Below are 22,218 nucleotides of genomic sequence, written 5' to 3'. Positions count from 1 at the left end.
GAAGAGAACAGAACATATTCTCTGTTGGTGTGAAGGCTTATTTAGGCTAAGATTCCTAATCCTGGAAGAGGAAAAACCCAGGCTGAAGGATACACAGGGTAGTTCTTGAAAAAGCTTTAGTATCTGGCTAAAAGTCTTAAGCTTTGTACGGAGCTCTGACATGGAGATGCACAATAGGCCAATACTAATTGAGGTGTGCAGGTCGTAAAGAAACCAATTTAATCTAATCTAGTCGTAATTCCTTCATAAATGAGGGTTTAATGTCCAACTACCTGTTGTACATGTTCAAGGGGACAAAAACCATTTTACAATACTTTGCCCGAATTAATCTGTCTGAAAAAATATTTTTTTTCCTTGTGAATTTTCATTCCTGAATAGTCCAATAAGCATGAAATAAAAGTAGATGTGGAATAAATTCTTAAAAAATAATACAAATCACGAAAAACAGATTAGATGTAAAAGATATAATTTACAATAGGATAGACAGATATGTAAACTTCCCAAATAAATAACAACTTTATTTAGTGTCTACATGAACAAAGAATGTACACAATAATCAGAATTATGATCAATTAATTAATGAAAATTGCAGGTCAACAATAGTTATTTGTACAAATATAGGAGATTGTTTATACATTCTAATATTATGACAATTTATTAAATGGAAAATACATTTGACTTGAAAATAAAAGGTAAAATTATTTAATGGGCACATTTTGGTATTACAAAAATAAAGCAAATGTCACATCCATCTTTAAAACATTGTAAACAAAATTAAATTCGTTATTGGTCAAGAAGCTACTTACATTTATACAACATTTTTTTGAAGTTTTTTAAATATTTTTTATATATTTTGTATGAAATTGTGGAAGCCTTATATTTTGCCTGGATATTATAAACTTAATACATAATGCCTTAAATGTCATTAACTAATTTTTTTATCGACATTTAATTCTGGATGATAATTAAACTGAACAACACGATATGTTTTGAGTTGTAGCATTGCAGCTTGTCCACATACTCAAACTTTTTATCTTACAATAAAATTACACCCTTGACTGTAAAATAATCTTTGGACCTATACAATATTTATATATTTATATATATGTATATAATTATAAAATTACTGATGCACCTACAACTGGGCAAATTTGGTTAAATACTTCAGAAATCTTGAAAGCTTTCTGTTTTTACATTGTAATTTTTTGTTGCAATTTTTCTTTTATAGCTACTCGCCCATTGTACATCATCAAATATAAAGCTTACACCTAGCGTCAACTAGCGCTTTTGAGAACATAAACATGAGGTACTGAAAATTTTCTGACAGAAACAATTAAAAAAAGTCTAAATAAATACTTAAAAAGAAGGTATAAATACAATAATAAAAAATAATAAAATTAGAGTCTTAGAGCAAATGACTCCACGTTAAAATTATTATAAGAGATAAAGTTTCCAAAATATATATATATATTTATATATTTTTAACTATTTATATCAGTTCAAATATGTCTGTCTTAGAAGTAAATGACAGCACAACGTGGCGTTGAAACAATACGTCTACACAACACTTTCACAATCTTGAAAATAAATGACAAGAGTTCTTTGGCCCAGGTATCCGTCATACCTGCAAATAAATTCTTTATGAACAATTTAATTATATGTGCTGTAGGGTCCATATGAAACTCACTCCGTCAAACTTTGTGCTGTCTCATATGAAATGTGTTTCTATCCGTATAAGCACCCGCATAGAGATCAGAACGGCTTGCTGGTGGTGCCGAAGCTGAAACAAAAAGTAAGTTACAAATAACCGAGACATCACAGTATTTAATCAATTTTATTTAAGGAATGTTTTGACTGTGGAACAAACACGCTAGCAACTTTATAATGATTCAAAGAAATAGGCAATTGTTTTGCCATGTATCAACAAAATAAATAAACATCTAACAGTACACATTATCATCATTATGATAAGAAGCGTATATACAATAGCTGCACTGTTTCCAAGACAAACAAAACATTTAAAATTGTATTATTTACTATTACCAAAAACACCCACTAACTTTGATTTTAAACACTACTGCCATTTTCAGACAAAATTCATATTATTATTTATTCCTTTTTATGATGTCAACTATGATTTATTCTATTTTCTTTACTAAGGTGAGATACAAACTATTTTTTTAGGTATAAAAAAATTGCCTTTTCAAAACGTTTTACTATCTTTGTAACAGTACATTATAGGCCAAATTGAACTATATATTGGGTTATAAAATAAATCTACAGCATTCAATCTGATTTTATCTCTCTTGTGTTTTCAAGCAATGTTTAGACATTGTTGGTTCACACTGTGAAAAGGGATGAAAACGGAAACCCACAGCTCAGAAGGTAGGAAATTTCGTGATGTGTTTGATGATGATTTTGGAGAAACCAAGTCTAGCTTGTTTGTTCAGCAAAGAAGCAGAAATTCTGATTTAAAGATGCAGCCTTAGGTTGTCCTTCAACTGTTGTTGACCAAATTGAAGATTTTGTCACAAATAACAGATACTGCATCATAATAACCGACACTGAACTATGAAATGAGATAATTTATCTTGTAAAAAAAGGTTACTCAGTGTTACACTTGGCCAAGGAGTGCCACGCTTTGGCTCCTTACAGGGAGTAGTAGGCACCCGACATAAGGACAAACTTTGAGCAATTTTTTAGGGAAATGGGTTTCTTTCCCTTCTGTAAATATTGTATATAATTAGTGTGTAGCCGATAGCTACAAATGTGCGTTATTATGGCTCCATTGTTGGTAGCCTGGCATAAAAAAAGAAAGAAAAAAGATTGATATCTGGGAATGAAAAGTGGAGCCTTTCTTAAGGTGCTTTTACACATGAGAGGAACACACAGCCGATGTTCACATAAGTCTCCATCACAATTTTTGCGAGTCTACTGGACAGTTCTGAGAGTGATTTAGACAAGACGTCTTTAACACGAAAAGAGAAGTTGCAGTAGCATTATTACTTTTGTTATAAAGCAGTACCATGGGAATTGGAAGACACCCAGTATTTAGGAAATTTTGAAGAATTTCAGTTCAGAAGTTGGACTGCTGGTAGAATTAGTGGAGTCTATAATTAAAACAAAAAGACACTGCAATGAGTGAAGCAATTCTGTTCATGAGCATCTTATAGTCACCTTATGATTAATCTCAGGAGCCAGACAATTGAAGTCTGTCGCTAATTTCTCCATCACAAGGTTGTTTTAAACTATATTTTTAAAATCTGTACTCAGGACGTTCCAAAAGAATTGGATTCAATTTGTATGCTTAAAGAGATTGCAAACATTCTTGTGGGTCCATTTTTTAAAAAATTGAATTTGGTGTTTTACTCTCAGCAAATTCAATTTTTTTTTTAAATTAAGCTAACAAGGAAGATGCAACTTTGCATCTCTCAGAACACTCCCCCTCTACTTTTGACGAGAACTCTCAGAGGCCTTTACACCTGCTCTCACGTGTAAATGCACTTTAACACTATTCCTAGGAAATCCAGGGGAAAATGATGCAAACCATTGTAAAGGACTCTAAAAGCAGGATTACATCCAAGAAGGTAATGTTGTGGATTTGGTGGTATTCGAAGGGGGTGCTTTTTACGAGTTTTTCAATTTTAGTGTACCCTGCACACAATTGGAATGATTAAAGTCAGAAATTGACCAAAAATGTCTGGCGGTGGCTAATTGCAAGAGGATTTTTTCCACCACGATAATACTCGCTCCTATATATTTTTGCAGACATGGCTGAAATTTGTTGGAGCTTGGCTGGGAAGTGCTTGTGTATCTCACCAGTGTATTTGCCTGACATTACTCCTTCAGATTTTCACTTATTCTGGGCTCTACAAAACTATTAATAGGAATAACTTTACTTCAATTGAGGATGCCAAAAACACATTGAGGAGTTCGCTCAAAAACTTGAGACGTTTTGGGAGAACTGGAATATGGTAAAAAGATGGCAACAGGTGGTGGAACACAATGGTTTATTCACTGTTTAAAAGGACCTGCAATTTTCATTGAATTTACCATCAAATAATGGTAAGGATTTATTTTACAACCCAATATTTAAAAAAAAAAAAAAAAAAGGTATAGTGCGTGTGGTAGTTGTACCCTAGTTCTGCATCTATTTAATTTCTTCTTGTATGTGATTAATTTATTTAATGATATATATTAAGTGGAGTTTCTAGTTTATTTTTAATTAATTTATTTTTTAAACTTCAGTATAGTTTGAACTGTCAAGTGATGGTCAGATTCAATAATTAATCATCCTCTGGTTTGATGGTAATTTTCTTTTTAGTAAATCTACTAGTGAATTTTTTCAGTTTCAGTTGTAGATTTCTCCATGTTGTTCGCAGGGGAATGAACTGTAAATTTTGTGTTACCAATCATTTTCATCTCCCTATCTACACTGGGTTCTATCAGATGCGTTACGGCAGTTTGCAGTTTTGACTCTGGGTGATTTCGGTGATTCGTTTTTGTTTTAGATATACTCATACAGACAAACAAAAACAATCAGTAGTGACCAAATTTCAACTTAGTCGCTGCATCTTTTTTTGCTTGTTTTGGATCTAGTAGCCTAACCAACTAGTAGCCCTAACCATCCCCAAACGATATAGTAGCACACCAAAAAAGGCTTGTATTCTTTTACCATACTTAACGTTGTTGGTAGTTTTGTTGCTCAAGGTTCTTTTAGACACAAAAAATGTTTTTTTTTCTCACTTTCATTGAAAAGTTTGTGAATCTTTAATGCACTGACTATGTCAAACAAGTGGCCTTCTATACTGTTAAAGCATTTGTGATGGTAATGTGCTTTTCTTTGGAATATCTGCCATCTTTTTACTTCAGTTTCTTTGGATTGTTTACTATCATTTTCCATTTGTCGGTTGTACTTTTGGTGAATGTACAATGACATACAGGTAGCAACAACCAATTGTCGGTTGTTGATACCAAACAGTTACTTAGATAAACTGTTCAAAAGTTACAGCAATTTCAATAGCAATGGAACCATGTGAATTGCTTCGGTTCAGACTTTGGATTTTGATTTCGGACTAAAACCAATTAAGGTTCTCATAGTGAATGTATTAAATTTATCTTGTAACTCTACTCGCATATTTTCAACAGACCAAATGTTTTTACATTTTTCCACACTTTAAATATGTGTGAATTTATTTGGTTTTAGTTAATTGGTTAAAGAAACTGCAAGACTTTTTTGTTCAATGTTCCACATTGGAGAGATAATGAAAAATAAATACTGCATTTCTCAAAAATAACAGCTTAATTTGTTTACAATTAATCAACTTTTACTAAAATATTTGTTCTTTTATGACTCAACTTTTGTGTACCTTTCATTTTCTGGTAAACACTTGTGTTTTAATTAAAACCCAAATCTTGAAATAACTTTAATAATAATAATAAATAAGAAATTGAAATGTTATTCAATTAAATTTAATTAATTTTGGATCCACTTTTATACAATTACAGTACAAACACTTATATTTTAAATTTTAAAGTACAACAAAGAGCAATAAGGCCCTCCTACATGCTGCCGATTTGCGGTCGACAAAACTTGAATGCAACACAATCTCAGCTCGATCTAAACATGAGGGTATCCGTTCACTGGTTGATTTTTGTTCAGTCTACTTGTGTCTCGTCAGGAGGGGCCCATAAACGGTTTGTTAAATGAGTAGTTCAGGTGATGAGGAGGACAATGTAACGGTATGGTCAAATGAAAAGTAAGCGAATGAAAGAATGTACATTTGTACATCCATACAATCAATTACCGATTAAGCCAAGGAAGAAAAACAAACAATTGAATGCACTTTTAGCATGTTGGTGGAAAAATTCCAATACTCAATAATATGATACTGATAACGGAATAACATCATAATTAGTACAGTTTGTATACTTCATACCTACGCTACAAAAACAGAAGGCTCACAATAGACTCCACAAATATTTCCACCTGCCCCGAGTGATTTTTCGCCATCACTTTGAGCAAAAATAAACGCTATTTCAACCACAAATGGTTAAAGATAATTAATTATGGATTTTAGTTGAGATAAAAAAGTCAATGGCACGAGCGGGATTCAAACCCACGATCTTCGGCTAGATACGCCGCTGCTCTACCACTTGAGCTATCGTGACTTCGATCCAATCGGACACTAACTTCTCATCTCAATCTCGCCTTTTGAATTTTCCCTCCTTTTTGCCAATTTTCAATCCCGCTCGTGCCATTGACTTTTTTATCTCAACTAAAAACCTTAATTAATTGTATTATATTAATTGGTCAAGCGGACCACGAAATTAGTGAATTTAATGATTTAAAATGAAGTATACTTCACTAAAGCTCTCCGTGGCCATTTCATTTGTCACCGAGAATCCAATCCGATTACACGACATTTGAAAAATGGCAAAAAGGAAGGAAAACTCAAAAGGTGGGGTTGAGATGGGAAGTTGATGTCTGAGTGGATCGAGGTCACGATAGCTCAAGTGGTAGAGCAGCGGCGTATCAAGCCGAAGATCGTGGGTTCGAATCCCGCTCGTGCCATTGACTTTTTTATCTCAACTAAAAACCTTAATTAATTGTAATATATTAATTGGTCAAGTGAACCAAGAAATTAATGAAGTTAAAGAGAATATTTATCCCATTATTTTGTGACACCAATCACTGCCAGGGCAATGGAACTACTGTTTTTAAATGGCTAAATTTTAGATTATGTATTAACTTTATTTACTTTTTTGTTCATTCAGAAGGTTCTAACATCATCATTAAACCATATACAGAAGGTTGTAATAATTTGTACAACTCATAAAAAACCTCATTCCACGCTTTTGCTGTTGTGTCCTTTCTGGTACTGTACAATTCAGTACAATTTATCACCTGTACAAATTTTATGTTCGATGCCTCCATGGGATACTAACTTGAACCGTGCAACTTGCTCGAATTCAGCAGTGCACAGCAGGTCGCATGAGTTGAATCCAAGTTGCGCTGCAAGCAATTCGAGAGCGGATCGAAATGTTGTTGAACCGTGAGTGGTAGCCTACCTACTTGCACAGGAAGTACAGTTGCACTGACCCATTTGGAGGACCTAAGTGTTTTAAATACACCCAAAAGCAAACAACTGGACAATCGTATTTTGTTGTTTATTTCAAACTATATGTATTTTTCTTGTTATATTAATTATAGTTAATTATATATATATATTATATATATTAGTTATATACTTATTTTAACCAAATTAAACAAGGTCGAAAAATCATGAGTTTTAATAAAAATTATGATGGTTGGAAAAAAATTTCACCAAAACACCCGCAAATCAACGGATTAAAATTTAACTTACAATTTATTATCTAGTTTTGCTATCCTAGGCATTGAGTAAAGAAATAAGCGACAAGATTTTGTTGTCTGTTCAAACCATTCTGCAACAAGAGTGGTTTGAAGCTGGCTCGTTGTTGCAGTGAAAGATGCCTAGGCCATCACTTTGTCATGTCCCATAAGGCCAGGTTCACACATGAGCGGTAAGATACACATCTTTAGGTCGTAAGTGATATATGATAATCATCTTGTAAGATATGCAATGCTCTGACCTATAAAAACATGAAGGAACGACGACAAAATTGGTTCACACCTGTCATAAGATAAGTATATCAAAAGACTCTGCTTGCTTGTTTCTTCCTTAAGTGTTGCACGATATTGCGAAGGGTGGAGAATTCAAAGAATGAGGACATTGGCGTTGATTAGATATCTGGCTTATGTCTTATCGCTTCAGTATGAACCTCAGTTATCTTAGGATAAAAATAGTGTCTCTAATGTTTTTCTATAGGATTCCTGTCAGATGAAAGTGCTGGAAAATTCAGTGTGGTAATCAGTACATCCTCCAAGTAATGCGTGACAACTTGAGCTACATGCGGTAGGTCATTATCATGCATTAACATGAAGCTGTCCTCAATAAATGTTGCAAACCGCCAAATGTTGTTGACCACAGCTTCCAGATGAACATTTTCAATTCAACTGCTTAAAGATCTAAAGATCCATTCTGAATGACAACACACAGTTCAGTATGGGCATGGACGTTGATACCATAACTTTGAAAAGGCTGTGACTCACTCGCACCAAAGCTTCACACGGTCCCGGTCATATGATTGTCAAATTAAATCAGCACTGATCTGTGAAGAGAACAGCCTCCTCATTGTTCAACTGCACAAGCGTGATTGATTCACGAATAGTCGTCTTTCTATTGGATGCCGTTCCAGTAGTTCAGAACCTGATTCAGGACGTCTAAGTACTAGGTTAATCTCATGAAGCCTGTTTTAGAGCTCACCCTTACATTACAGACTGTTTGGAGTTGACTATCAAGGAAACCGTTAAATGACAGTTACACAGTGTGGTAAGAGCAATAAAATGATCGTCTCTAGCTGCTGTACATCACGGTAGTCTCTACCTTCCCTTCAATCAAGACTTCTGTGATGCTAAACTGCTGGCTTCAAGGCTGGTAAAAAACAGCTTGCCCTGGGCTATGTAACGGAAGCTACGTCCATCATCAGACAAATAATCTGCTCAACTTAAAATCATGCTTTTAAGAAAAAAAAATTAAGTTTGTACTCAAATTGTTTCTTTAAAGAAAACTACTTAAAACAACCAGTTGACTCATTTGACAATTTGGCTCAGGAAAAGATGAAATTAAATTGATTTTCTTTATTTTTAATCTGAAGAGTGTAAAAGGATCAGTACACTCTATAAAGGTAAACAACTCGTAATTAATGTTGTGTTTTTGTTTTAAGTCAGCTAATAATCTTTGCTACCTAGTTATTTTTTTGTTTTTGTTTTTTTGTCTTTATTGTATTTATTTAGTATATTTTGCCATTATTGTAAAATTAAAAATGATTTAAAGAAAAGTGTTATTATTGGGTGTATGCATGCATTCTTAATATATAATAGCGCCAAAGCATTAGTTTGTACAACACCTCATACAACTCAATGTTCATTTTATGATAATTGAATATGAAATTAAAAACCAAGGTGATAAAGTATATACATACAGTTATATAAAAAAATGAATAAAATTTTCTTACATTTCCCCAAAACAAAGAGTTGTATGATGTTAGTAAATAAAAGCTAACTATTTCTAATGTTAGTAAATTACCTTTCGGCGGGTAGTAATGCCCCCTACCTTCCCCGTAGCCGTGTGCTGGTCCCCTTCTTCCTCCTGGACGAGAACCATGAGCAGGAGTCTACAAAAATGAATGAAGTGTTGAAATATATCAACAATAAAAATTAAAAGTTGGTATACCATTCTCCTAAGGGTGTGAATAGGTCGTCGAAGAGTTTCTGAAAACCTTCTTGCGGGTGGTTTCTTTGGATTGGAAGAAGGTGTGTGAACAGCACAGCACTTGATGAATACACCCATAAAGACAATAAATGCTATTCCCATCAAGAGACATGCCCACCAATACTCCTAAATATACAATTAATCATTAAATACATAAAATAAGATTAAAAAAATTAAATGTAGGCGGACTAACCGTAACCCATTGAGTTAGAGTGAGAAGCGTTTCTTTGTTAAAGAGCATATTTTTCAGTCTTGCTAAGGGGCCTTCAGCGTCAACTGCTCTACATTTTAAAAACACATCACAGTAGCCTTGAAAGTTATCACAGGGGGAACCGGGACGAAGGGAGATCCCTTTGGGCGGGAGGCCAACTCTAGCCGCAAATTCACTCGTGCTACGACACGTCGAAGTATCACTGCCGTTCTGACAAGCTAGCTCACAAAGTGATCTCTTATCAATTACATTTCCACCCTGTGATGTGAGGAAACACTCGGTCATGTTCCATTCAAGGCATATTGAGCCTCGACATTCACCATTGATGCACAACTGATAAAAAAATAAAATTATGACGAAAAACGTATCAGGTTTTTTTTTTTTTAAAGTGAAATATACCTGAGTTCCTTCATTACACCTAGTTTTATTGGCTTTAGGACTTGGTGCAGGGCATGTTGGTGAAGTTCCATCACAGACGGAACTCCACGAACATTCAGATTCAGGCTTACACCTCATATGCTGAAATTTCGGCACAAATCTACATTCATCACTCATGCAGCATGGTCCCTGACTAGGACTGCAATTCAAAGTAAAAAAAAGTAAATAATTTTTGTAAAAAAAAAGAAAAAAGAAAGAAGTTTTTGATTTGAAACAGCAAATACCTGCACTGAGTGTTAGCTTTACGGCTACAACCTTTTGCTGAACTGTTTTTTCTTTTGTCAATTTCATTAAGAATCCTTGGATAACAGCATTTGTCATTGCATTCCAAATCATCATACCCACAGTCACATTCCTCTCCATTCTCAACAATCTTGTTCCCACAAAATGCTCCAGCGGAAGCTAAACAAACAAAACTTGTGTAAATTGTACACTTTTTATTAAAAACCTACACTAATTATTAACTGAGGATAAACAAAAGATCAAATTAGTTAATTAAATAAAACATGATTAAAAACCTTTAAAACAATTCCATTTCTTCTCGTCTTCAATGGCATCTAAAACATTGCTAATGTTGCCAATGCTACACGATGAAAACTTGCTGTTGTTTGGTCTATCACCGCTTGTCGCAGATGCGAACATAATGTAATTTCCACTCTGACCTCCTGGTCGGCACTCAGAAGGGTAGTCATGCTGAAGAAAAATTATTAAAACAATTAAAGCTTTTGACAATTTTATTGCAAACATGTCCATTAAGAAATTTAAATTTGCTTTATTTTAAACATCGTATTACAACCACCTTAAAATACTAAGGAAGGTCTTTTATATTGTTCAAGTAAAAAACATATGATTAAAAATGTGCCAACTGTATTTCACAATTAAAAAAACTTAAAGTAACTCACAGGCGAGCCGAAATTATGACCAATCTCATGGGCCAGTGTCAACTGTGAAACTTTGGGTGGGACTCGGCTGTTGTAGTTGACAAAAGTAATAATTCCAGTGTTAAGGCTTCTCTTTGTTGACTGATACAGGCCTCCCACTGTTTCAGTGTAAGTTTTGTATCTCTCGCAAATCCCTCCAGAAGCACCTGAAACATCATTAGCCTCTTTATTATACTGTTATGAATGAATTAATTAAGAAATTTTCTTTTAGCTACTGACCTGATGCAGATGCGACCCAAGCCAACCCTAACGTCCCACCAGTGAAATCTCGATATGTAAAGACATACGCTAAACAAAAATCTTCATGGTTCCCTAAAGAATGAAGATTTAAGAAATTGCTGACATCTATATTTTCCATACAGAATGGATTGTGATCTCCATTGAAGTGTGGACGACATGGCTGATCATCATCAATCTAAAGAAAAAAAAAAAAAACACAATCGTTAAATTTATCTAATAAAAAATAACAAATAGTCAGTTCTTACTTTTATCCTTTGAACTTCAAACTTAATGTTCCGATGTTCTATTCTTCCATCAAATTTTGTATCTCTGTATATGTAATTAACTGCTGTTACATGATGTGCAATCAAGGAGAGAATTTCTTCTCGTGTTTTCTCTGAATCATTATTTAACTGGAGAAGAAAATGATTAAAATGTGCCGTTTGTTTTTTTGATAAAGGAAAATTGATTGTTATTTTACCTGATGTGCTATATGCCTCCATATTAACGGATCTGTCTGAATGAACAGCGAACACGTGTTTCTATTCTCTTCTTTGGGTCTAGCTGCCCTTTTCTCCCTTTTGTGTTTTACGTTTGCCTCTCTGCTATATTTGTTGTAAGGAGTCTCTCCTCTTAAATCGGCGCTGGTAGCACCAAATTTGTGTTTTTTATCACTATCACTTAAACCTGAGTATTTTTTTGGTAACTTTCGCTTGTTTTCTTCTTCCTCGGCGGCAGAATTCTGTATGGTCTCCATCCATTGGCTGACCTCGTCCGTGATACCACAGCCACCGACATGACCTCCTGGAAAAATTATTATAAATTTTACAAAATAATTTTTTAAATGTAAAAAAAACAAAAAAACATACCGGTTCTTTTGTGTCTGTATGGGTCTTCTACGTCAGAATCTTTGTAAATAACTGAATGAAAGCTCTTGTTCGTGTTGTCTGGGAAGTATCTTGACGCCTTCTCAACATAGTAGGATTCATCAGAGGTGATTATCTTGCCCTCGAAATGCCCATCTAATATGGAACCGAAGACTGTGCTCCCACTTTCACCTGAAAGAAAAAATTGAACATGGTATTTACTATTAATAACAGGATGTCAATCTAGTGTATGATCAAAAAAGAAGAATGGAACTGCAATCACTTGCCCTTCTTCTTTTTAGACCATACACCAGCAGATCCACATCCTATAATATATACCACTGGCTGAAATTTCACATAGTCAGTAATAATAATAATACAAATTAGTAGTTGTTTTTAAATAAATAAAATGAATTACAAACCATTCCTAGGTTTTTATGTATATTCTACAAAAAAATAAACAAACGTATCTCATAATTGTGAGAATTCTTTTTTAATTTTCGATAATTTAAATGTTAGACACATTTCGGCTTTTGTCATCAGGAATGATCGGAAATGACCAATCTATACTCGATTGTTCAAAGTTTAATTTATTTAATTGACTATTTAATTGAAAATAAGTTGTAAGGTTTACATTACAATATTTTTTCTGATGGAGGATACAATCTCTCATGCGTGTCAAACCAATGCTACAATATATCTAAGGAAATTCTTTCAACATAATAAAAGGGATTTTTTCTCTTTCTGTTTAAATGAAATTCCAAATGTTACGCAATGAAAGAATGTAATATATAATGGAATACGCAAAACTTTAGGAATTCAATTGTATACACAAAGAACAGGTTTTTTCCCCTATTTTTTAAACTTTTCAGAACAAGCCAGACCCAACTTACAAGACAATATAGGCAATGAACATTTGTGCATTTTATTTCCTTTTTAATAGTGTACTAACTTAAAAATGATCAAAATACTACAAAACAACAAATTTTAAGATTTGAATATCGGACAGATTGTTTACATAAAATAAATTTTGAAATAAGCAATGTCCAATGATGAAATGCTTTGCTGTTCTAATTTTCGATCGTTTCTATTAATGATGCTAAAGTTGCAAATGGTGTGGATAAAGAATCAAAATAACCTCATTGACTTTATACTTAATAAGTTTTGTTATACACAATGTGGCATATTTTTCACTGGTAATTCCAAACAAAATGGTTGAAACTTAAAAAATGAATAAATTAGGCTAAACTTAGAGTTCTAGAAATTGAGTGTTCAAAAAAACTTAAGCACTTACAGAAAAACTCTGGTGTTTCTGAAATATATAAACTGGCAGCTAGGATAATTTACAAGTTTCAATCTACTCTTCAGATTTAGACAGAACTGCTGGATAAATGATCAAAATTAATTTTACGAACAAACAATTCATCGTCATTCTGAGGCCTATTTGGCCATATAACATCGCACTTTGGGCGATATCAATGCTTCTTTCTATGTATCAAATTTTACTATGCATAATGAACGTAAATCTTGTGTGCCTTTCAATTAGCAAAAACAGCTACATGAAGTTTCACAAACAATTATTCTGTAATATCTCTCATAACCTCCTTAACAATTGAAATGCCACTGGTCTTGCAACATCATAACAGACATGAGAGTAATTAATGCCAATGCATTACTATTGACTAGTACTTAACAATCTGGGCCTTGGCGAGCACTACTGTTTTTGCGAACAAGCAATGATAAGTTTAGAGTAATCAACCAGATTAGAATATGCAACATAAATAATTTAGTCATCTACAAAAAAAAAAAAAAAAAAAAACATCGATTCTCAAATGTCATGCTCAATTTGTAATCCAATGGCATTAGAATCATTATGGCGTTTCTTTTTAATTTACCTTGGTTGACATTGTCAGGAAAAAATGTTTTACGTATGTACCTCCCTGACGATGCTTTGATTTATTATGCCCTAAATCTAAATCTGAGACAATTTATTACAGAAGAGTAACTTAATTACAATACCATGAAAGGCCAAGTTTGGTGCCATTGTGATCATTCATTAAAAAAAAAAATTAGTACAGTTTTATTATTATTATTAATTTGTAAGGACGTTTTAATGGCTAAGGTCATTGCACGCCATAACATTTAAACCTTCTATCTTAGTAAATCTAAATATTTAATGGTCTGATCAAATTATTTCTTTCAATTAATTAATTAAATCTTTTTATGTAAGGGTTTGGTTGAAATGAAACTTTTATGTTAGGTTAGCTATATCCCTTCTGAGTGCTATAAAGCTCTGACTCCAAACATTCACTCACAAACTATCTATCCTATTGCCAACCAAAGCTTTAATTTATCCATTTAAAATATTTAATTTGGAAGGCCAAATGTATGCAAAAAAAACATTGTAAATTATAAAATTTATTTCTGTTCTTTAGATTATTTGGAGATGGTTCTGGTGTGACGTAGGTTTTAGAAAAACATTTTCTTTACCATGCCAACGTTTCGATCTTTATTGAAATCATCTTCAGGGCTTGGGATTTATAAACACAATACATTACATATGTATTTGTATAATTTAAACAGTGTTTATACATTCCAGGCCCTAGATGATCTCAATAAAGATCGAAATGTTGGCAAGACAAAGAAAATTTTTTTTCTAAGACCTATGTCACACCAGACCACATCTCATGATCTCCAAATAATCATTAAATAATGGTCACTAAACACCACACATATTTAATTAGAATTTTTTCATTATTTCATTATAAACATTATCCATAGACTTGTATTGCTAATATTAATATTTACTTGCATTTAATTATCTTTTCATAGCACTTTCTAGTTTATATTTATACTTCTTATCTTTAAGGAATAATATAACTCACTCTATCTGAAAGGATTATTCTCTATAATAATGTATGTAAATAAAACAATTGATTAGTTTTTATTTAATTTATTTATTTATGTTTTTATTAACATGCATAAACCACAAACAGACATCATATTTACTACAGCGCAACAATTGGCGACAGTGTAAATAAAAAATAAATAAAGATAGTGAAAATGCATCTGTGCAAAAAAATATAAGAGACCAATGTGTCAAAATTCCAATTCATCAAATATTTTATCTCACCATCAACTAACCCCAGTGGAACTTATTAGTTGCTCATTGTTTTGTTATACAAAACATAAACAGTTTAATTATTAATTAATCCATATATGTTTGGCGGTCATAATTGACCATATTATTTATTTCAATTTATTATTCTTTTTATCTGAGGTATTGTTTGAGATGAAAAAGTTAGTGTCACGTTAGCTCAAGTGGTTAGAGAAGTCAGCAGCAACCAAAGGTCGTGGGTTCGAATCCCGCTCGTGGCACTAACGTTTTCATCTCAATTAAGACCTTAGATGAAAAGAATAATTAAGTAATATTTCCTCAGTTTCTAATCAGAACCAATGGTTAATTAACCTGGGATGATTTTAACAAAATACAGCAATCATGGGAAATTTTATCAGAAAGAACATAACGGGCTAAAACGTTATCGTATCCTGTAAGAGCGTTAAAGGAAAATAAAACAATCGGCCGTTTTTCTCGATATTTCCTTACAAATCCGTTATGATGTTGCAATGGGGTCTCATTCGCATAATTCCGTACCGAGGGGGTTTCCCCGTTGAACGAATCCTCTGTTCATGCCGTTTCGAACGTCAAAAGGCGTTAAAAAGGATGTGTCATTGAACCGGCAAAAAACAAGAGGAAAAAAAACAAGAATCCGTTAAATGATCTGGCTTTTCCTGATTCGTCCTATGGGGTGTTACCTAGGCATTGTACAGTACAATAAAAGGAAAACTTAGGCAATTGACATCGTTAAATTTTATTTGCTGTTTTTCATTTTTACTCATATTTAAGATTGTAAAATGATCACACAAAATCTCAACGCTTCATAATGAACTACTGAATAAAATGCAGACAGATAGTGTGATTTTATTTGCACCAAATTGGAGCGACTGCCGGAGTGCAAAAGATATGGAATGATAGGAACTTAGATCCTGGTTGTAAAACGAGAGCACTTGGCCTAACAAGCGTTTCGAATTAAAACTTAGAGCTTCAACCAAACTAGTTCTAGTTCAGTGAATAAAATTTAATTTTTATCTAAAAGGCTTCTAAGTAAGTGTGACGAAAAAAAGACGCTTATCACAAGAGAAAAAATATATCATCTATTGTGCAAGAAATACAATGATACAAAACGAATCCGATTTAAAGCTGATGATTAACAGTCCCTGTGGTCGTGCGATCAATTTCTTGAATGTTTGCATATTAAAAATATAAAATTGTTTTGAAATTCAAAATTCCTTTTAATTACCGAGAAATGTCTTCGGTTTAGTTTAACCGGATTTAATCAACCGGAGAAAGAAGTTGAAAATCCTGACGACCAGTGCCAATGAAACAAATGCTACTCATTATATATATATATATATATATATATATATAAACTCATATATTGTAAATAAAACGTTTTTGAATTGAATTGAATGGAGAGAAAATCACTTTTTACATACTAGTGGTCTTGACACCTCTTGGGCGAGATGTATGTGAGTTTTGTGGGGCATGTCGTTTAACGTCGGACCACTTCTCTTGGTAAATTTGGCGAAAATAAATCGCAAGCAATGTATCACCGTCATAAGTTCAGTATAATAATGCACCAATGTGGTGGAGGAAAAAGGTTAAAAAAAACCCCACAAAAACCAAAAAACATCGATTAGTTTCCCCTATTTGTCTACGTCCCGATCCGTCCAGGAAATACTTTCGGAAGTGTATTTTAATAATTAAATGTCGTTCTCGAAAGCGTCGGATGAGTTAGATTGATATAGATAGATAGTTATATAGATAGAGATAGAGATGTATATATATATATATATATATATATAGAGAGAGAGAGAGATAGAGATAGAGATAGAGATAGAGAGAGAAAGAGAGAGAGAAAGAGAGAGAGAGNGAGAGAGAGAGAGAGAGAGGAGAGAGAGAGAGAGAGAGAGAGAGAGAGAGTTGCCCCTTGCCCCTTTCCACAACAGAGATGGCACATATTCATAAGAATGGCTTATTTAATGGACCATTGAGCTACGGAGTTACAAATTTTTCATTTTACATACAGAGCCTTTAATATCCGAAAATAGTGATCCATTGGGACATAACAAGGTCCAACAGATTTTCCTTTTAAATATTTACAAAATGTACCTTAAATACTATTTTAAGTGGTACACTGAAGCCTATTTTTAGATTCTTGCGTACTATTCGATTAATCAGTTAGTAAAAAACAACCTATCTTCATTTCAGAATGTACAAAATGGCTTCTTAGCCGATCTTGTGAAGAGTATGTCGTCTGTAGTAACTGCTTTATTATTGTCCGACTCTCAGGTGATTTTGCATAAAGCAGAAGATTGTCAGTAGTAAATGTATGTATTATTAATTTTTTTTGCTTAACTTATTTGTGGATAGTTATCTTCAGTAGCGGTTTTATCAATTTCTGTCTCTCCTCTGCTTATCTATATGCTTTTATGTGTATCTACTTTTTTTAAATCTTTTACTTGATATATCTATCTATTCTTTATGTCTTCCTTTCTCCTGTTTATCTGTATGTATATTCGTTTCTTGTTCTCCTCTTTTTCCTTTGTCCTTTTTTTACATCACTCTAGGATTGACTCTCTTTTTTGTCCTAATCCAGTATCTATCAACACTAATTTTTTATCCTCTATGGCTAAGTCTCTTTTGACCCCACCCTCTGCCCCTCGCTATCTCTCTTTCACTTTATTTTTAATTCTCTATGCTTAACTGCCACTTTTATATTTTCTTTATTACTCTCTTTCTTGCTTCATACCCTGCCTCTCCGCACAGACTGTTTATCCGTCTGTCTGTCTGACTCTCTCTTTTTCTCTGTCACGTTAAATGGTAGAATGGTTTATGATGTCCTAACTTTGCGGGGTAAAATCGTATTTTTGTCTGTCTGTCTGTCTGTAAATTTTTTCATTTTAATTCTATACCATTCTATGCCTTTTCTTTTACCGGTCTGCCTTTATGTATGTCTGTCTCCCCGGACTATTTCTCTCTTGTTTATTTTCTTTATTACTCTCATACTGCCCCCATCCCGTGCTTCTCTTCTTTGCCTGCCTGTGGATCTCTCCTCTCTCCCTCGCCAGTCTGCCTTTATTTATTTTTATCTCTCGTTCTCTCTCCCTAATTTTTTATTGTTTTTATTACTTTCGTGCTGATTGTTATTACTCCTCTCATGTTAACCCAACTTCGAACACAATTCTCCGACGCTTTAAGGAAAAACTTCGCTGGCAAGCATGCAAAAAGAACCAGTTCATGGTCTGAATTTATTCAGTAGCTTTTTCGCCAAGATTCTCCCAAAAGCAGTTGATAGCCTGCAGCAACCGATATAATTTATTCTCACCTTCTCAGGCACAAAAATATCTCCTTAATTTTTGATATTAAAAATTTCCCCTTAATTACCGAGAAAATGTCCTGGGGTAGAGGTGTGAAAATGCATCAGTTGGAATTATTATCTAATTATTTTTATTGGCAGAGGACACGCCGATCTCTCGATCGTTTTGGAAATGGTAAACGGCCGTTTACAAAAAGCTTAATTTTGGATCGGAGAAATTGATGAGGAAGAAGGATTCATTCGAGTCACGCGATAAAGTTAAGAGAAATATTTCCTTTGAGTTTCGTTGAATGATACATAAATAAAACTCATAACTTTTTTGCCTTACTCGACGGCCGCGGTTATCAATTAAAAGAAAACCCTGCCTCAGTTTTCGCATTTAACGCTTAAAGTTCGAGTTCAGAACAAACGTTATTTCTTACACAAAAGGACGTGATCTGAATTTTCAACAACAGGGCAAGAAGGAATGATTTCCCTTAGAAAACGGGAGGTGAGATTTTGTTATTTATTTAGATCCCACGCGAGAAAAAAAATACATCAACGCGTGCATTAGGAGCGAGGGAATGGACTGCAGATTAAGGGTTAATTATTGATCAACTTTAAACCAGAATCCTGCAGTAAAAATTTCAAATATTCAAAAATTACTTTGAAAAAGGGGCAATTTGGATCAAGTTCAACGCGTGCCTGAAGGAAAATCACCCCAGGACAGTAGGGGGGAAAATACTCCGCCAAGCATACAATTTGCTGCAGCTAAGCCGAAAATAAATAAAGATTACTGCAAGTTTGTTAAATGAGACATTGCTGTCTCAATAGGCATTGTGGAAATATTTGGCCTGGCAGATGCTGTTGTTTAACCGAGAAGAAGAGGAATAGAACCTCGAATCCTTCTGTAAAATGTCAAACTTCCATAAAAGGGGAGGATTCATTACCGAATGGATAACGTTAAAGATGTGGATGGAAAAGGTGGATGAAAACACCACCAGTACAAAAGCAGGCACAAGGCTACATTAAGAAAGTCGATTAAGCTTATAACAGAACTGCTTGATATTAGCGACCTAATAGGCATATAGGAATATAGGGTGTGACAGAAGGTAGTCTATGTAGGCTTTGCCAAGAGAAGGGAACCGCAGTACATATATGTTCACGGGTAAATAAAAGTTCAAACCAATAAATACAAGCCACTTGTAGAGGCTAATAAAAAGCTTTAAGCTTAGTGAGACATAAGGCATAACCCTTATGATGAGCACAATACTCTTGTTGGATGCTGGTGGTATTTGATTATAGATGGTACTTGATGGAAACTCTTTAATCCTCGGAAACAAATCTGCAATCTATATCAACACGTTAAGCTGTAGCAATAGAACCTCGAACTCTTCTGTAAAATGTCAAACTTCCATAAAAGGAGGAGTTACCATGTTAATATGATTCATGGCCGTATGGATAACGTTAAAGGCGTGAATGAAAACACCACCAGGGCAAAAACAGGCACAAGGCTTCGGAAGAAAGTCGACTAAGCTTACAACAGAACTGCTTGATAGTGACGACCTAATAGGCACATGGGAATATTGGGTGTGACAGAAGGTAGTCTATGTAGGCTTTGCCAAGAGAAGGGAACCGCAGTACATATATGTTCACGGGTAAATAAAAGCTCAAACCAATATACAAGCACAATACACTTGTGGAGGCTAATAAAAAGCTTTAAGCTTAGTGAGACATAAGGCATAACCACAAGCATGTGACATAAGCACAAGCATAACCAGGCATGAGCGCAGTACTCCTCTTGATGGATCCTGGTGGTACTTGATGGTACGATGGTACTTGGTGGACACTCTTTAACCTCCTCGGAAACAAATCTACAATCTATATCATCACGCTAAGCTGTAGCAATAGAACTCGAACCCTTCTGTAAAATGTCACAATTCAATAACAGGAGTTGCCATTTTAATATGATCCATTGCCGATACCCCAAGAACAGAATAGCTCAAACCAGTAAACACAAACCACTATCAACTCTATGGAAGATAAAGTCTGAACTTAGACAGGAGTCTAGTCCTACCTTCCTGGATAGCAGTGCAAAAGGGTCATCAGCAACCTTAATAAATCTATCTAAGCTTAAAACGAAGACTTAAACCTCTTTGCCCACCTTTATCGGTGTTTTAATAAAAATCTATATTAAAAATAACATTACGGTAAGTCACAAAGGTAACTCTCACGGGTTTCTTTATATAAATAAAAATTCTCCGCCTAAAACAATGACATACCATGAGAACCTTGATTCGTCTTTCAAAGATCCGTCAATTAATCTCGGATTAAATTCAATCCCCCTTCGGTGTAATTGGTGTTTTTACCGGACGGAAAAAACCTGACACCGGGGAAAATTGATTTGGTTTTAATATGTACCTGAACACGAGCTGGAAAAAGACAAAAAAAATTGGGCAAGATCAATAGACTAAACGGCAGGGAATTTGAAAAACATGAGATTTCTTCTCGACGTGTTCTTATATTCGTTTTTCCATTCGTTCTAAAGCAATGAAGGGCAAATATAAAAAAAAAAAAAATGTCAACCAGTAATTTGGTCGTTATCTACCTTCCAGACGATGTGTCTAGCTTGAAAGTGTAATGAAAGTCAACTGAGGATAGAGAAATATATGCTTCCCTTATCACACGTTTAGTTTCTTAAGTTAGGATGGTAAAGAAATGTCGAAACGCCTCCGACAGACCAAAACCATCAATAACGACCAAATTAAAGGTTCATCAACCAGCAAATCGCACAAAAATTTCAACGCCTGCTGACACTACTGGTTGTGGGACTTACGACAATCTTCGGTTGACACAGGATCAACTGTTCTACACCATAATAGACATTTTAACTCAGAAAATATTTCAGATGTGCGGTTCCAGTGAACGGTGAATACTTTAAATATACAGCAGGTTTACCAAAGGGGAACGAACCTGGGCAGTCTCCAAAATCCACGGTAAGCTACTTTGAAAACATCCAGTTTTCATATTTTGCCTAGTTGTTAGATTCAAAAGGCTTTGATGTGTTAATTTATGAAACGAATGCAGGCATATTACGTTTATTATCGAATCCGATCATCCTGGTCCGTGAATCCTCGCTGTTTTGGTCTGACAGACGCAGTCCGGCAATTCGCCACCTTCAGTCTAAGGTATTGTGTCAGTAGTTTTCCAATAGGGTTTTTTTTCTGCGTTTTTATGCCTACTTCATTAAATATATTGGTATTATTGATTAGTACGTCTCTTTCGTGAGTGTGGTCCATTTGATGTTTGTTTTTTGAGTTTTCTGTATGCCTTCTATTTATTGTTTGAGTCCATGTTGTAGCCGTTATTGTGGGTTATGTTTTTCAGCTTTTTTAGTTCGTGTTTTTATTTCTTATCATTTATTGGAATTGAGTATTTTTTCCTTTGATTCTTTGCATATGCCGAACGGGAGTTTATTTTCAGTTCATGTAATAATTGCTATTTCCGCCATAAATAATAAAATTCAATAACAAATTTAAACTTTCTACATAAAAACATAACGTGAAAGTGACTTGATTTAACTATTGTCAATTTAACATAGCACCTACCACTAACCAATGAGAAATACAAACAAGAAAGAATAACAAAATACCACAAAAACAGTCCTTAAAATGTGCTACATTTACATACATTGAAAAAAAAGAAGCTCTTCTAAAGGCAAGAAGCGAGAGAAGTTACAGATATTACTGGAAAAAAGACAGGTATAAT

At 34.1% G+C, this 22,218-nt stretch overlaps 1 protein-coding gene across 3 annotated transcripts in view; it reads right to left on the bottom strand.

Annotated features, from left to right (window-relative positions):
- Positions 1-497: 497 nt before the first annotated feature.
- Positions 498-22,218, bottom strand: part of LOC106663669 (disintegrin and metalloproteinase domain-containing protein 10) — a 179,710-nt gene continuing 157,989 nt past the window's right edge. Inside the window, exons 3-15 of one of the 3 annotated variants that reach the window (XM_014388678.2) lie at positions 12,035-12,223; positions 11,647-11,969; positions 11,432-11,578; positions 11,166-11,361; positions 10,908-11,092; positions 10,524-10,698; positions 10,230-10,407; positions 9,967-10,144; positions 9,550-9,900; positions 9,318-9,482; positions 9,171-9,258; positions 1,688-1,780; positions 498-1,637 (exon numbers count right to left, since the gene is read on the bottom strand). In XM_014388678.2, the coding sequence (XP_014244164.1) occupies positions 1,692-1,780; positions 9,171-9,258; positions 9,318-9,482; positions 9,550-9,900; positions 9,967-10,144; positions 10,230-10,407; positions 10,524-10,698; positions 10,908-11,092; positions 11,166-11,361; positions 11,432-11,578; positions 11,647-11,969; positions 12,035-12,223 (2,264 nt within the window). In that variant the 3' untranslated portion in view covers positions 498-1,637; positions 1,688-1,691. The remainder of the gene's footprint in view (positions 1,638-1,687; positions 1,781-9,170; positions 9,259-9,317; positions 9,483-9,549; positions 9,901-9,966; positions 10,145-10,229; positions 10,408-10,523; positions 10,699-10,907; positions 11,093-11,165; positions 11,362-11,431; positions 11,579-11,646; positions 11,970-12,034; positions 12,224-22,218) is intronic. The other 2 variants (XM_014388679.2, XM_014388680.2) reach the window with 2 other exon arrangements.

Source organism: Cimex lectularius, unplaced genomic scaffold (assembly GCF_000648675.2).
Source record: "Cimex lectularius strain Harlan isolate CLEC.00 unplaced genomic scaffold, Clec_2.1 scaffold89, whole genome shotgun sequence".
Lineage (NCBI taxonomy): Eukaryota > Metazoa > Arthropoda > Insecta > Hemiptera > Cimicidae > Cimex > Cimex lectularius.
The sequence above is the reverse complement of the archived record's forward strand: the minus strand, read 5'-3'. Positions and strand labels throughout refer to the sequence as shown.